The sequence below is a fragment of the Pinus tabuliformis genome, chromosome 2_1 (genome assembly GCF_031772625.1).
Source record: "Pinus tabuliformis cultivar Carrire ecotype Pingquan chromosome 2_1, CPIR1, whole genome shotgun sequence".
Taxonomy (NCBI): domain Eukaryota; kingdom Viridiplantae; phylum Streptophyta; class Pinopsida; order Pinales; family Pinaceae; genus Pinus; species Pinus tabuliformis.
The window spans coordinates 497,543,239-497,560,313 of record NC_142299.1 but is presented as its reverse complement, the minus strand read 5'-3'; the positions used below and the strand labels follow the sequence as shown (position 1 = coordinate 497,560,313).

The window sequence follows — 17,075 nt, the reverse complement described above, 5'->3', positions numbered from 1 at the left end:
AAAATTTTAATAAACTTAAAAAACTAATTGAAAGTAAAAACTTTTTAACCAAAATAAAAAACAATATAAAATCCATTTTGCAATTATAATAAATCAAAACCTCAAAATCATTAACATGGAAATGACCACATGAATGCAAGTGCGTTAAATTAATAAATTAGAAAGCTCAAAATAGAAAAGCGTTTGATGAAAATATCCCGAAATACTTGAGTTTCTATGTGCATTGCGAAATCGATATTTGAAATTGAAAATCAGTGAAGAATTGTATTGAATATATAAACGGCCAAGTGTAGACCACATTTTACTGATGTGGCTAGCAATCAGAAATTGAATGAAATTTTATGGTCGAGAACATTACAGCACTATGCACTGCAGCAATAAAATGAAGGGGAAGTCTTTCACAATTTCAAATGGGAGGCGAAGATGGAGCATAAAATCTCAAACCCTCTGATTTCTGCCATTGATTTCGAAAACAGCTCAAAAAGTCGTTTAAGGTTCAGAGAGAAGTCTTTGCTAGGCACATGCCCACCAACCAGAAAAGTGTCCACAGCCAGAGCTTCAATAGTGAATGAAGCAGTGTCAGTGGCTGAACCCATCTCCTCAGAGCTTTCATGGCAGATCACTGTTGGTGCAATAGGTAATATTTCTTTCTACGCTTTTACAAAAATCTGAAAACTGCATAAGCAGTGCACTGCTTATTACGGTTTCTCTGATTACAATTTGATTTTACATGTGTGCCAGTTAGCCAATCCTCGCACTTCTCATTGGATTTCTCAGTATAGTTCGCGTTCAATATGGCCTAACCATAATTTCCGAGGCAATTTGCCCTTCTTGGTCCTCATCATGAAGTAACACGGGTTCCTGGGCTGCATTACACTTTAGCCATGGTTCCTTGGGCCCATCTCGGTTTAACAAAGGTTCATAGCCAAGAAGATCAAACGCTGTAGAAATCACATGGGAATTTACGGTATTTACTTGTAACACATGCAATTCGCAATCTTACCACCCACTGAGTCCTGACTAACCCGATTCATCTTTTCAACCAACATTAATAAATCACTTGGTGTTAGGATCAAGGCAATAGGATTAACTACTGACTAGAAATCTCAAAGCATTTCTTCGTCCTATGATCTTCGTTTTTGAACTATTGAAGTTCGTAGATATGTACAGGCAGAGCATCATTAAAGAAAAAATGGTGGCCACAAGGTTGGCCAACACAAGCGTCGATAATATGGCTCAAATGCTACATGAACTAGTAAAATTACCTTTGATCATCAATCTAAGCGTGGAAATTTCATGCACCAAAATTAATGCAAAGCTGAAATTTCGCTTTCTTCCTAGAAGGTTTCCCAGATTTTAGCCCTAGATTTTGAGCGTTTAGGACGGCTGTAAATTAGGTTATAAAACAGCAGTAGAACTAGCACAATAATTCACTTCAAACAACTGCAAACTTCTTGGTGATTCAATGAGAAAAAATACCAAACAAAGAGATAAGTTTTAGCTCCTTTTAGGACAACTTATCAACCAATAATCAGATCTAAAAATGCACTTCTACAGCAGTATAACAAATGTAGAATCAACCCCTTATATTCTTCTTTAGATGTCAAATCACGTAACAATCTGTCTTTTTGTTTATGTCCAATCAGCAAGACATAAATGACTGTAAATAGCAAAGCATAAAGAACATGTATAGCTGAAATTCAAATTTGAAAACGACACAAGTTGTTCACAGTTGAAAACTTCATATATAAGCTCAAGATGAAGTGCAAGTACATGTCATAATCTTCTCTCAATGCTAGTACAAAAACTCCAACTATCCAAAAAGCCCTAGCTATGGTAAATCAACAAACCCTAGCTCAACCAAGAAAATCGAAGTGCAGGAATCTCTCCAACACAACCTTCGATGCAAGATGTCCTCTTCTCTTCTTCTTCACAAATCCACCTTAGGGTTTTTTCGTAAAACTCTTATCTCCAATCTCCAAAGGATAAACCCTAGCCCTAGAACTTTGAGATGCTCCAAGAAACTCAAAGAAGACCAAGAAATCCTAGCGCATCAAGAGAAAGAGAAAATACATGTACAAGTGAAGAGAGAGGGAGAGAGAGAGAGCAAGAGAGTGCTTTCTTATCTTAGTCATAATGTGAGTGAATGAATATGTTATGGAAAAACTATCTCCTTTCTATATTTATGTGAAAGGTAAGGGGGGGGCAACAATACTATGTGGGCCTAATTATTGACGGCTCTGCTTCCTGCTGCGCGCGCTCGCTCGGCTCTATTTCTTGCGAGATCCGCACCCCGCAGAATTTGAAGGCTGCGCGCACCCGCTATCTGCATTCTTCGATCCTTGCGGGCCGTTCCGTCGAGGGCTCAATCTACTGGCTACAGTGGGCTAGGGTTTGATCTGCTGGCCCTCCATGGAGGAGCCGGCTCCCCCCAGGGGTCTTCCTCCCCTTCTCCGCCTTCCGCCGCTGAGGCCTTCAGATCCTTGCTGGCCTCTCTGCCCAAGAAGAAAGTTGTGGAAGCTGCCAAGTTCGTGAAAAGACTAGAAGATATCCCCGAGATCGCCCTTCCTCCTGAAGGCCCAATTCAAGTAGCATTATCTCTGGCGGATCGTGCACTGGTAGGTCAGTTTACAGGTCTCTGGCCCTCCCCGAAATCAACAGAGAACTGGGTTGCTAGAAACTGGGCTCCGCTGATCAAGAACAAGGTAACATCTTACTTCCTCGGAAGAGGATACTTCCTATTTGAATTCTCAGAAAAAGAGGACAAGGATCTCATTTTCAGAAATGGGCCCTACTTCATGGGTCCTCAAGGGCTGTACTTAAGTAAATGGACGCTAGACTTTGATTCGGCGGTGGATGTGCCCTTTGCGGTCCCGGTATGGGTAAGGCTCCCCAATCTCCCCGTTCACTGTTGGAACTGGGACTCTCTGAAGCATATCGGAAACACTCTTGGGAAATTTATAGACAAGGCCAATAGCAAGGATCAGTACGATTGCGCTAGAATTTGTGTGGAGGTAGATCTGGAGGTCGGATTACCAGAAGCCATCAAAATAAGGGTAGGTCCTTGGACGCCTGTTCAGAAGCTGGACTATGAACAACTGCCGTTCAAATGCCGGAAGTGTCAAGTCTACGGGCACTTTGCTAGAGATTGCCCGTCCAAAGGGGTAGAGGAAAAAGGGAAGGAAGAAGGATGGAATCAGGCAAAAAGACCCAAAACTTCTTTCAGGAAGAATGCAAATGTTAATGCTAGAGCCCCCCAAACGGGCCCTGCTCAGCATCCACCCATGGAAAGCCAAGGGAACAAATTTGAGATCCTTGGATCTGAAATCATGAATACGCAGGAGACAGAAATTCCGAAAGAAGTCTCTCCGCCTAAATCCAAAAGCGTACCAGAGGGATCCAAAGGGAAGATGTCAGAAGAAGAGGAGGAAACCCAAGAGTCCGAGGAATCGGAGGAAGAAGGGGAAATAGGGGATTCGCAGTCTACCCCCAGAAGATCCACAAGAGGACGAATGTCAACAAAGGAAAAAAGAGATCAAGAAACATACAAAGACAAGCTTCAGGGCAGCTAGCCAACGCTAGAGAAACTCCTAGCAAAAACCCCGAAGATGAAGAGGATCCAAACCCAGAGCTCCAAAGGAGCTCATCACAACAAAAGTAAATGATGAAGATAGTCTCCTGGAATTGTAGGGGAATGGGCTCCAAAGCTAAGGAAGAAGCAATGAATAGTCTAATAAGACTGGAAGTCCTGGACATTCTTCTCATCCAGGAGACTAAATTGGAGGATTCAGCCTTCCTCCAAGCAAACAGAAAGTTTTGGAAAAAAGACGGAGCGCATGCAACCTCTACCCGTGGAGCATCGGGAGGACTTGGGTCGCTCTGGAATCCAAATAAGTTCTCTCTAATCTCTGTGTCCCTGAACACTCATTGGATTTTGTTAAAATTGCAGCACTTAGAATCTAAGGAAACTATTAGTTTGGTCAATGTATATGCTCCTAACAATGCAGGTGAAAAGAAACTATGTTGGGACTCCATCAAAAACTTGGCAGATCTGGAAAATTTGGAGAACATTATCATAGCCGGAGACCTCAACCTCACCCTCCTCTCGTCAGAAAAAAGAGGAGGCAGTATTGTCAGAGATCCGGCAAGAGAATCAGTGGAAGATCTCATGCAGGATTGGGATTTGATAGACATTAAGCCGACTACTGGCAAGTACACGTGTTCAAACAAGAGGGTTGGCCCGGGTCACATAGCTGCAAGACTGGACAGATTTTTGGTGGAAAGTTCCTTCCCGCTTCTAGGATTAGAAGCTAGATCGCACATCCTTCACAGCAGCATATCAGATCACAAGCCTATTAGCTTGGAACTACTGACCCCCAAGGATCTGGGGCCTATTCCATTCAGGTTCAGCTCTCTCAGGATCAAAGAGGTAGACTTTATGGCCAAGGTCAGAGACTACTGGAAGGACCCAGTCAAGGGATCCGCCTTATTTGTGTGGGAGGAAAAACTCAAAAGAGTTAAAGTCATGCTAAAAAATTGGGCTAAGACCTTGCCCAACCTTGCTGCGGAAAGGAAAAAATCTCAAATCGATCTAGAAAGCCAGCATCTCCATCTTGAAACGATTGAAATCACTAAAGAGGAATTGGAAAAGGAGGCCAAGCTTCAGCAAAATTTCCATAAGGCATGCCTGGCAGAAGAGGAGTACTGGAGGCTCAAGTCTAGAAGTCTTTGGCTCAAATCTGGCGACAGAAACTCCTCTTTCTTTCATAAACAAGCACAAGCTAGGAAAGGACGGAACTCCATCATCGAAATAAAAGAAGGAAACTACGTTCTGAAGGACTTTGCAAGCATAAAAAAGGCAGCCTCAGATCATTTTGAGAAGCTGTACAGGGAAAAATAGGAGCTGAGCAAAATGATAGCTTGCTGGATGCTGTCCCTAGTCTCATCACTCCCAAGATGAATCAGGTCCTAGAAAGCAAAATCACGCATAAGGAAATCAAGGAGGCCCTCTTTGCAGTGGATCTCGATAAAGCTCCGGGACCGGACGGTTTCACGCCGAGATTTTTACAAACCTGTTGGCAGATAGTTGAGAAGGAATTCCTCAAAATGATTCAGAAATCCCAGGACTGTCAGAAGATTGGGGGCTGCACAAATTTGGCATTTCTCACCCTCATCCCCAAGGAAAAAGGTGCAAACTCTTTCAATAGATTTCGCCCAATTTCATTATATAATATTGGGTACAAAGTGATCACCAAAGTGATAGCAAACAAGCTGAAAAGATTTCTCCCTAAAATCATTCCGGACAATCAAGGTGGATTCATTCAGGGCAGGCAGCTGGTGGACAACTTCGTGCTGGTGCAAGAGGCAATCCATTCCAGCCAACACCGAAAGGAAAAAGGTATGGTTATTAAATTAGATCTAGCTAATGCCTTTGACCGTGTTAGACATAGGTTTTTGTTTGATGTAATGTATAAATTGGGATTCGGGCAAAGCCTCATAAAGTGGATAAAAGCTTGCATATCGGAGCCTTGGATTGCCCCTCTGGTGAATGGAAGGGCCGCTGAATTCTTCAAAGCCTCTAGAGGGCTGAGGCAGGGGTGTCCTCTTTCACCTCCCCTATTCGTCATTCAGGCTTCTGTTCTCAGTTTCTATCTGAATAAAAAGCAACAAGAACAGGACATTGCTGGCCTGTGCATTGCAAGAGGGGTGAAATGCATCAATCAGGCCCTCTTTGCCGATGATACTCTACTGCTAGGAGCTGCTACACAGCATTCAACTATTAAATCCAAAGTAGTTCTGGACGACTTCTGTAAGGTCTTAGGCAGCGTGTTAAACAAGGGTAAATGTCAGATATACTGTTGGAACATCCCTGCTTCTACTGCAAACTCCATAGCCAGATGCCTTGGATTTGCAGCCTCCACTACTTGGTCCTCATTCAAATATCTTGGTCTGCCAATCTTCAACAAGAGGGCATCAAGCAAAGACTGGTCACCTCAGTTAGACAAATTCAAAGCAAAGATGCAAGCCTGGGGATCCTCTTGGCTCAACATCGCAGGCAAAGCAAAGCAGTGCTCATCAAGGCAGTTCTCAGCAGTCTTTCGATTTTCAAATTCTCTGTCCTCCTAGCACCTGTGGGAATCATCAAAAAGATGGAGGAACTAATCAGGCAATTCTTCTGGAAAGGAGGCAAACAAAATGACAAGAGATTTTCCCTAATCAATTGGGAAATAGTCACCAAACCAATTTTTGAAGGGGGATTGAATTTTAAAGACCTCAGAGCTCAAAATCTAGCCATGGGAGCCAAATTAATTTGGAAAATCATTGCTCCTAATCCAAACTGGGTACAGATTGCATTGTGGAGAAAATATTTCAGAGGAATGAGGCTTAGATGTTTGGATTAGCCTAAAAACCAACTCAGAACTCCTTTCAGCACGTTCATTAATAGAATTGGTCCGATGATAAAAAACTACTATCACTGGATTCCTGGAAATGGCAAACGAATTCAGCTGTGGAGTGACAAAATTCTGGATCGACCTCCGCTGGAAGAATTGAGAGATTTTACAAAGTTAAAGAACTGGCTAGTTGCAGCAAACGTCCACACCCTGTGGGACCTATCGATGTGGACGGAGGATACCTGGGCGAGATGGAAACACCTCCCTGTGCCCATCGCCTTGCAACCTGAGTTGGCATCGCCCAACAACCTCTTACATGGGCTGGCCCCTATCCACGCGCGCAGGCAGGACGTGAGAGGTTGGGTAAAAAACCGGGCAGGATATACAGTCTCTCAGGGATACTCTAAGTGTCTTGAACGTCCCCACGTGCCTCCCACCCCTGCCCCTTGGGTAGGCATATGGAATTCCCCTCAATTCCTAAAATAGATCATTTCTGTTGGATTTTCGCCACCAAAAAATCGTCACTGAGGACAGACTCCAGAAAAGAGGCATCAATAGGCCTTCCAGATGCATTCTTTGCAAGGAGAACTCAGAAATTGCCCTCCACCTCATGATCGAATGCAAATTTACAATCTCTATTTGGCAGGAGCTGCTGGATCCTTGGAATTATGATTTCATTTTTCCTACTTCTGTTCAGGATTTGTTCACGGGCTGGATGGCTAGATATCCAGGCGCACAACCAAAAAACAAAACGGTCAGGACAGCTTGGAGTGCACTGCCAAAATTCATTAGTTGGCATGTTTGGTTGGAAAGGAACAGGGGGATATTCCGGAGCAAGGATCAGGACCATAGAATAGTAGCCAACTCAGTGAAATGCCAGCTAACCGAGTGGCTGGAAGACAAAGGAGATGACTCAAATCTCAGCCAGCAAGACAGAGACCTGGGATCTGTCCTTAAGTTTAATTTTCACAAGCCAAGAAGCTCTCCTCCGATTCTCGAAGATTGGCAAATTAGGAAAAATGAAGATGATTTTCAGGAATGGCTGTCCAATCAACCAATTCCCTCCCTATTCTTTGATGGGGCAGCAAAAGGGAATCCAGGAAAGGCCGGTGCTGGTGGACACATTAATATGCCAGACAACACATCTCCACACAATTTCGCTTGGGGATTAGGCCATTCCTCTAGCATACAAGCTGAGGCGTTGGCCCTCTTCCAAGGTGTAAACTTCCTCAAAGAGCTGGGAATTCGGGAGGCAAATGTCTTTGGAGACTCCCAAGTAATCATAAGAGCAGTGGCGACCAACTCCAACCCAGCAGATCTGCAGCTAGCAAGATTAATTACAAAGATCAAAAGCATGTCAAAGTCCCTACATCTGAATTATTTTCATGTATTGAGAACAAATAATAAAGCAGCAGACATTGAGGCAAACAAAGCAGTACACTTAGAGGCTGGAACTATTCTCAAAAATAAGGAAATTCTATGGGCACCTATCCCGTAAAGAGCCATGTTTTACTGCTTTCTTTTACATCAGTTCGTTTGTATCTTTCAGCTCGGACAATTAGCAACAAAAGTGCACTTTAACAATTGTAAAAAGAGGAAGCTGATAAGAGCAAGCGCCATTTCCCTCTTGGTAGAAAGGCATGCTGAAAATTGCTCCTCCTTTTGTAACCGAATGGGTGGCCTTTAGCCAAGCAGTTAATGAAATCCTATAACCGTTCTTGTAAAAAAAAAAAAACAATACTATGTGGGCCTAAGCCCTTACAAGCAACCTACATGAGCCCTTACATGCCACACAAGTGAGAAGTCCACTCTAGAGTACAAGTTGAGGAAATGGGTAACTCATGCCTCTGCGATTGCTCCCTCCTTACATCTATACACTCAAGATATTTGTACCACCATTAGCTAGTCACTTGGCTATGGCACCCTTCCCTGAAGTCATTCCCACTCCATTGCCACCATTTTATACACACCTATGGATTGATGGGCTAACTTGAGACCTGTCACTTCCCCTTTCGGGCTGGAAACATCTAATAGGGGTTATCCATCTAACCATCCCTAACATAATGACATAAATTGTTTATGAGACTCAATCTAGTTAGATATTTGAAGGTGAGCTTTGTGTGAAGTATTATTGTGCCCTCAACATTAGGTATGGTCCACTATAATGCATCTATGGTTATTGTACCTAACGATTGTTGATTTTCACTTGATCTTAAGAGGGTTTTGTCAGGTGGTTTTCATCACAAAAACAAAGGCCTCTTGAGATGATTGCCCTACTTTCTCAGCAACATTGCAGAGGTCGTTTTATCCATTCTAGACTCTAGAGAGTATGACCTTGTTGCTGCAACATTGCGTATCTAGAGCAGAGCATTGGGCTACTTGATGACCCCACATGATGCTTGACACTCCAAGGTACCCCCAAATGCTGAAATGTTGAGCCCATGAAGCTTGGTGTTGGAGATATTGATGATGTGCCTAGTGGACCTAGGATGCCCTTGGGATGGCCTTGACACTGTTTGATGGGCATCATTTGTTCCAGAGCCTAGATGATGATGGTCATACTTGTGATGACAAGGGAGGGCTTACACATCACCTTTAAGCCCCAATGCTTGTGTGAGAGAGTGCCAAGTCACCTCTCTCGCCCTTTGGAGGGTGACGTTGGACACCATGGCTATGATGTCTTGGTATGGAGGCACTTTGGAGGCATGCCCATGATCTAGGAGCTACATCTTGGAGTATGGAGCACTCATTAGCCTACATGACACTTACGTGTGACATTTAGAGCTAGGTCATATTCTATTCATCATTTTGATAAAATTGGTATCTTTCCGTATAGAACGTAATTCACTTATCGATTATACTTACTGGAAAAATATATGAAAGATCATTGGGCCAAGCGGGCTCTCCATAATAATTATGTCCCATACCTTTAGCTAATTTAGCCCTTAATACAGGATGCCCCTGAACTCACCAGTTGGTCTGTGGGTGAAAAGATCAGTGGTGGAAGCGATATCCCGGGTACTATGACTGCAAATCCTACATCAAATGAAAATGAAACATATAAAAATTTAGCACCAATCATGAGAAGCATCAAATCAAATCAGCTACACGCCAAAAGAAAAAGCATTAGAGGATGACTCATGCTCGAGGATGTCTTTCTCCCACACGTGTGGGCATTTATGGCATCTTTTGTTAGTTTTTGAGCTACGAGGTTGGCTTATAACCTCTATCTTGTGGAACACTTAAACTTGTAATCATGGCTTCTTTACTCTTTTCATTTTATCATAATCACACATTGAATTCTTTTCCGCTATAAGAGAGTGTGAGCTAGTCTTGTTGCTACACAAACTAGTAGGCCTTGTGAAGAGGCAAAAGCTAGAGGGCACAACAAAACATGGGACAAATGCCCACTATCACCACAACCTACGTCCCCAACTCTTCTCAGATTTTCATTGACGGGAGGAATCCAAGTGTTACTCACTTGTGATAGATGGTCATACTTGTGATGACAAGGGAGGACTTGCACATCACCTTTAAGCTCCAATGCTTGCGTGAGAGAGTGCAAAGTCACCTCTCTCGCCCTTTGGAGGGTGACGTTGGACACCATGGCTATGATGTCTTGGTATGGAGGCATGCCCATGATCTAGGAGCTACATCTTGGTGTATGGACCACTCATTAGCCTACATGACACTTACTTGTGGCATTTAGAGCTCATTTAGAGGATGACATCATGCTTGAGGACGTCTTTCTCCCACACGTGTGGGCATTTATGGCATCTTTTGTTAGGTTTTTGAGCTACGAGGTTGGCTTGTAACCTCTATCTTGTGGAACACTTAAACTTGTAATCAGGGCTTCTTTACTCTTTTCATTTTATCATCATCACACATTGAATTCTTTTCCGCTATAAGAGAGTGTGAGCTAGTCTTGTTGTTGCATAAACTAGTAGGCCTTGTGAAGAGGCAAAAGCTAGAGGGCACAACAACACATGCGACAAAGACCCACTGTCACCACAACCTAAGTCCCCAACTCTTCTCGGATTTTCACTGATGGGAGGAATCCTAGTATTACTCACATGTGATAGATGTTTCTATGATAGGTTTGAAGTGAGGCAAGGTAGCTCATTCAATGGAAAGTTCAACCAATGACGCGAGCCTTGGGAAAGAGACTAGTAAGACCTTCCAGAAAAAACCCCTTGGAAAAGAAGCTAGTATATCATAAGAGATTGCCTTCAAAGAATCTCCAAGTTTTTGTACATGTCTTTATATATATATATTAACCAACATGGGTTGGTTCATTCATCTAAAGGCATAAGCCATGCATTTTTGGTACTTCACATATACAACTCACAGAAATATATGTATAAATTAGTGGAGGCCGAGTAGTTCGAGGACCTACAGTTCAATAAGCTTTGGCAGAGCAATGAGAGAAGATAAGGAGATAGAATAACTCATCACATAGAGCTTGAAGCGTCAAGAATTCTACACTCATCACATAGAGCTTGAGGGATCAAGAATTCTACACTTATCTAAGTTACAGGCAGACAATGGATGAAAGAGGATTGGGTGCGATGATTCATGGAGCGCAATTTTAAAGATATAATCTCGAAGATCCATACAGGCACATGCATTAACAAGTCAATACAAATGAATCTGTAAGAATGTATGAAACATTTCTAGCAGCTACGATTATCTGAAATCAGAGAGGAAACATGAACATAATGGAATTTAACAGAGGGGTAACATACTGTAGTACTCCAAGGAGGAATCACCACCATTTCCTTAATATTCTGAAAGATGCATATCATAAAGCCATACCGTCTCGAAAATAACATGTAGTTCTTTCTTTAGGATCCGGAACCTTTGTGAAGTATTGCTTCCCACTATTTATCTGGAGAGGGGAGCATTGAACAGTAATTACAACAAAATATCTCAGTCGAGCCTCAGCTGTCAGATCGACTAACTGTCTCGGCCTCGGATGGCCCTGTGGCCCAAAAAACGATTAAAAAAGATTAATTGCCTCATTAAATGGCGACACATTATAGGATAACAAAACAAGTCAACAATCATATGAAAACGCCAACAAAATATCTCCATGCCCATCCCTGTGATCGCCTTTGCTTCAGGTTGTTGCTTGCCTTTACTACTCGAATCATTCATTCTTCAAAGCTGGGAGTGGTCAACTATCGGTTTCATGCCATAGTACAGAAGCAGAGGTCACCTGAGGCGGTACTTCGTCTTCCCCCTGCATGGAGCACCATGCTGGATCATCAAGTCCTCCCGAGCTTCCATGTCTTCATTTACTCTGTTAGTGTCGACCCCGGTTTCATGTCACAAGGGGCCTTACAGGGTCAGCCCATGCCGATTTTTTGAATGCTCCATCTCCTCTCTTAAATGCCTCAGCTGCCGACCCACCACGCCTTTAAAGTCCTGCATTACCTTGTCGCGGAGCTATCGCATCAGGATTTCCCATTAAAAGTCCATACGGGATGGGGAATTCCGATCCACCTTAGCCCCTTTTGCTTCATGTGACCGGGGGCTATGACCAGGTGCTTAGTCCTCGGGCGCTAGGGCCTCTGGACCCCCCTTTTGGGGTCTTTTTTCCTTTGTTACATAGAATCCCGCATACCGGGGGTTTCTAATGCTCGTCTTTGGTGCCTACTCCCCAACATTGTGGTCTTTGATGTGCGATGCGGTTTGGACCACCCGGGATATCGCAATCAACAATTTCATAATATCGCATTTGTTTGCTCCTTTTGACACTTGCGATCGCCGAACGCCAATTAGGCCCACCCGAGATATCGCAATCAGAAATCTCATAATATCGTCTCTGTTTGTACCTTTTGATACTTGCGATCGCCGATATGCGGGATTGTTTGTCCTGCTTAGCTCTTGGTTCTTCGCTCTTCCCTATGACCATTGGCTAGCCCCCTTATCGGAGCCCTTCAATCGGAGTTTTTAAATCGAAAGTTTAAACTTGATATAATGATTTTCCTCATCCTCTGACTGTTGATCTGCAAGATGACGTCATCCTTTGCCACGTGTCACCTTGTGAGTGGTGACACGTGTCACCTGGATATGCCCCCATAGAACCCTGAAAATGCCAAATCAACATGCCATGTGTCCTTCGTATTGCCATGTCATGATGACTGACGTCAGCTACCCTGTGTCTTTATCGGATCTAATAGTGTTCTGCCATGTGCCGCCCTGAAGGAGAGAGAAAATGCTCGTTGATACTTGGTTTTTCACGAAAATCCTTTGTTAAAATGTTTTCGGCCCTCCTGGTGATTTTACACTATATCAAAACTTCTCCATTGCGCAACATTTTTAGAGTTGTTACCTTGCCGGTGCGCCAATTCGTTGATTGCTGATATGCGGGTTGTTGGAACCTCCGATCTCCGATATCGGTGAGCGGTGACACCACTAGTTTTCTCTTTGCTCCGCTTGCCTCATTGTTGCCAGGGACTTTCGATATGCGATTTGCGATATGCTCCCGGACCTCCGATCATTGATAAGCCGATGCGCCCCAGATCTCCGATCGCCGATATCAACGATTGTTGATTTCTGATTGCCAATGCGCTCCTCTGCTTCTGCTTTAGAACACTCCGATTTGTGAGATCTAAGGTTAAACTTAAACATTTTCCTTTGCTTTCTGGTTTTCAAGGGTAACTTTCAAGCTGCTCCAACTTTTGATTCTGGAGTCCATTTGGGGAGTTCCATATGCCGTTGGAAAGCTAGTTCCGAGCACTGTCCATTGGATGGTGCCTGATTTGGCTTTGAGTGCTTCTATGGATTGGAGGCTAGCTCCAAACATCTCTATTCTTTTGCCCTCTTGGCACAACTGGAACTCTCTTTTGAGAAGGTGACAACAGGATCAATCTCTGATGCATGCATGATATTTACACTCCAGTAAATAATACCCCTGACAGTACACTGCCCTTGCACTCTAGTCTCAACTGGGTCTTTCTTTGAATTGATATCCATGGGGATAAGAATGTTACCTCATTCGACAACTTGTGATTTCTATGCAAGATAGAAGAAGACAAGTTGAGGGCAAAAGTATTGAAGGTTAAGGACTCAAACATTTGCTGGAAGGAAAGGAAGTTTGGAAAATTCTGAGCCTTAGAAAAGAAAGAAGAGCATCGCTGAGATTCATTGCTATGGATGTAAAGACTATGGACATTACAAAAAAGATTGTCTTAAAGGGACAATATTAGGAGAAGAGAAGAAGCCCATATCGCCGAAGAAGTGGAGGAAGCTGAAAAGAAGAAGTCCAAGAAAAAAGGAAGTAAGAAATCTCTGCTATGTCTGAGATAGTCTCCCTCTCAAAGGGGCTTGACATAACTTCTAAATCTTATGTTATGGGATATGGCTATAATAAATAATAAGATGCATTGTGGCATCATGGAAGCATTAGAAACAAGGGCTCATGACATCATTATAGGAAACATGAAGTTGTCTGATAGTCAACTTTGAAGGATATAACTCTTGGTGACCACATTGAAAGATCGAAGGAAGAAGTCATCCAGGTCAAGTCTCATCATACATTAATTTAAAAGGGAAACATCTGCTGAATAAGAATATGCGAGATGGAATCCTCATTGAAGGATTCACCAATCTAGAGAGGAAGCAAGTGTTTCATCAGAAACTCCAACTTGTGGAGTTCATGGGATGTTGATATGATGATATGAGAGATGAAGCAGATCAAGGGGTTGAAGATCTTTTCAATCAAGGAAGCTGCTGAAAGAAGCCTAGATGACCTAAAGATAAATAAGGTATGTATGCTTGTATTTAATATTATAAAGTCATTTTGTATGGTTGTAGGTAACAGGGATCACTACTTCTATTTTTAGAAGCATGATCAAAGGATATGAATCTCCTCTTATGAAAGAATGTCGTAAGGCATGAGTCACACTAGATTAAATCAACATAATATGTCCTCCAATGAAGTATTAGGTGGTTGACTACGATTGAGGAACTCTGATTGGAAGCCCCTGGGAATGAAGTGTGTGAAAAGATAAGATGGGATCATGATAATATGCAATGAAGGTAGAATACATTCAACATCCGAAGTCCAAGAAGATTTGACTAGAAGATCTTTTGGAAGGATGTGAAGACTTTGATGGAAGTCGGAAAAAGATAGAGACCCTTGACACTGAATATCTATGGGAGATGTGTCAATCTGCATGCAGGATGCTAATACTTACAGGAAGATGTCATGGTGAAAGATCATCACAAAGGTAATTCTAATTTGAATTGTTCATTGATTTTTTTGGAACTAACATCTGGTTGGGCTTATGTAGGACTGTCAAAGGGAAGATCTGTGAATGACCTCCAAACAGACCATATAGAAGGATGTAATGTCCCTCTGAGCATATGGCATGAAAGCAGAATGACATAATTCAAATCCAGATGGAAAATCTGATGGATCACTTTTTGATGAGTTGGAAGACATGAATAACTCATGAATAAAGTGATGGATGATCTGTGCCCTATGTAGAAGTTCCCAAAGATGAAGACTCCTTGACAAAAAAGAAATTTATGACATAGAAGAAAGGATCTCTTCATGCAGCTGATTGTTTTAGGATCTCCACATGAAGAGTTGCGATAGGTCCCTGGTTAAGAGGGAGCCTGAGAAGAAGTTTCTTACTTGGAAGAAACTTGGAAATTCCTAAGCTGGAAGCTTAGGTACATTCCTCTGTGATAGGAATGAGTACATTCCTTTAATGGAATAAAACCTCCTGGTATAAAAAGGAGTGATAGACATGTTGTTCTGATCTTCACTTGGGAAGACAAAATGGAGGATTGTGTAATCATTTGGCATCCGATGCTCTTAGGGGATGAGATAGGGCATCCCATGAAAGAGTAGTCATGGAGGACCGATATTCTTTTGGGACTGGGGAGTCCAAGAAAAGAATAGTCCTTATGGAGCATATCCTGAGTGAACCCGGGTGGGGTATGTTCCTAGAGAGATAATGATGAGTATGTCTATAAATCATTGGTCTCGCCAGCATTGTGCTCTGATCTTGTGAAGAGATAGAGTTGTTAGTCAAGGCCTTGCTATATAACAATGTTGGTTGATATGATGCTGTACAAATGAGTTACAAATCCAAATTCTTCATATGAGAAATTCTTCAGATTGATAATGACCAAGTACCATTATGAATACCTCCCTAGTTAAGAGGGAGTGTTGAAAAGTGTAACTAGGTTCGGTCTTCATAATGACATGTAATTGTGATTTTTGTAAATGATGTAATAAAGGAAATAAAATTATTTTTGTAAGCCTTGCTTAATGGGTTTCATGAGCAAGTGATTTTATTTTAGATGGCTCCCATTGAGAGCCTTAGGATTTGTCATTAAGGTCAAAGAATTAATGTCAAATATGAAGAGCTCTTCTTGAGCGTATGTAAAATGTATATGAGTCAATATAGCGCCTAGAAAGCTCTCCAAAAGACAAGCACAATCCTCGTGAATTGATGTCGTCTTGCAGTATGAAGAAAATAACTTGTGTCGGCTTAATATATGGTCGAACAACTATATATAGGAGGCTAGGCTTCTCATATAAACAAACTGGACAGACTTCGCATCACTCTGAGATTTCGGTGAACAAAGTTAATATAAAAGTGTGGATTCCTTGTTTTGGTGATCCATTACTATGGAGAAGTTCGGATGTCAAGTCATTGTTCAAAATTCGGACAAGTAACGACAATAAGGTATATCACTGTGGTTTCAGATAGGTAACAACAGAGGAAAGTTCGTGTCTATATCTTTGAAGGTTTCGGGTATCAAAGGCTACAGGTGTTCGGATGCAAAGATCAGTTCGGATTAGTCTAAGGACTAATCTCAGGGATAGAAATTTTGAAGGAGAGTTTCGGTGCTATAATAAGGAGATCACAGATTGATAAATACCACAGTTATGACCTCGGTATAATGTCTGTCTTAGAGAAAAAGCACTCGTTTCTATCTCAGGAAAATAATCACTGGTATGTGACAAGATCTCAATTCTATCACATGATGGAAGATCTAGATGCAAAGAAGATCGAATTGGAAGAGAATCGAAGAAGAAGACTGACAATGAAGAGGACGCGTGTCTTGTTCTTGGAGAAGCTACTAGGTCAAGGGTCTTGGTCTTGGTATTCGCCAATTGAATTTCTAGAAGAAGAATTTGTTCGGGTTTTCTTCTCAAAGAGAGAGAGGTTTTGACTCGCCTACATGTTGTGTCTCTTGTTTATTTATGGTCATGCATTGGTTACTGTTTGATAAAGAAGAACACTAATAAGAAAATCCTAACCTAAAGAAGTAATAAGCATTCACAAGCAGTCACTAATGAAAGAGAAATCATCTAATACTAATGCCCTAGATTTCTCAACAGGCAGACCCCATCATGATCCACTCTAATCTTAGGCATTCCAGAAACCATCTTTCTCACATGAGGAAATGCTTTATAGTGCAAATGAGCGAACCTTCGGTGCCAAAATTCACATTGATGATTGCTGTCACGAAACAACACATGGATTGGTCTTCCATTGACTTATTAAAGACCTTCAAATCTTGATCCTAGAGTGAAGGTTTCTCTCATGCTAGATTTCATTGGCCAAGTGAGAACTTTTCTATTTATGAAAACAACTTTCATTCCTTTGTCTTCTAAGGCAGATATAAATACAAGATTCTTTTTCAAACCAGGGA

At 42.1% G+C, this 17,075-nt stretch overlaps 1 protein-coding gene across 2 annotated transcripts in view; it reads left to right on the top strand.

Moving 5' to 3' along the window:
• Positions 1 to 239: 239 nt before the first annotated feature.
• The window catches only part of LOC149201111 (uncharacterized), a 144,531-nt gene continuing 127,695 nt past the window's right edge, over positions 240 to 17,075 (top strand). The window contains exon 1 of one of the 2 annotated variants that reach the window (XM_089402872.1): positions 240 to 637. In XM_089402872.1, the coding sequence (XP_089258998.1) occupies positions 424 to 637 (214 nt within the window). In that variant the 5' untranslated portion in view covers positions 240 to 423. The remainder of the gene's footprint in view (positions 638 to 17,075) is intronic. The other variant, XM_089402874.1, reaches the window with a different exon arrangement.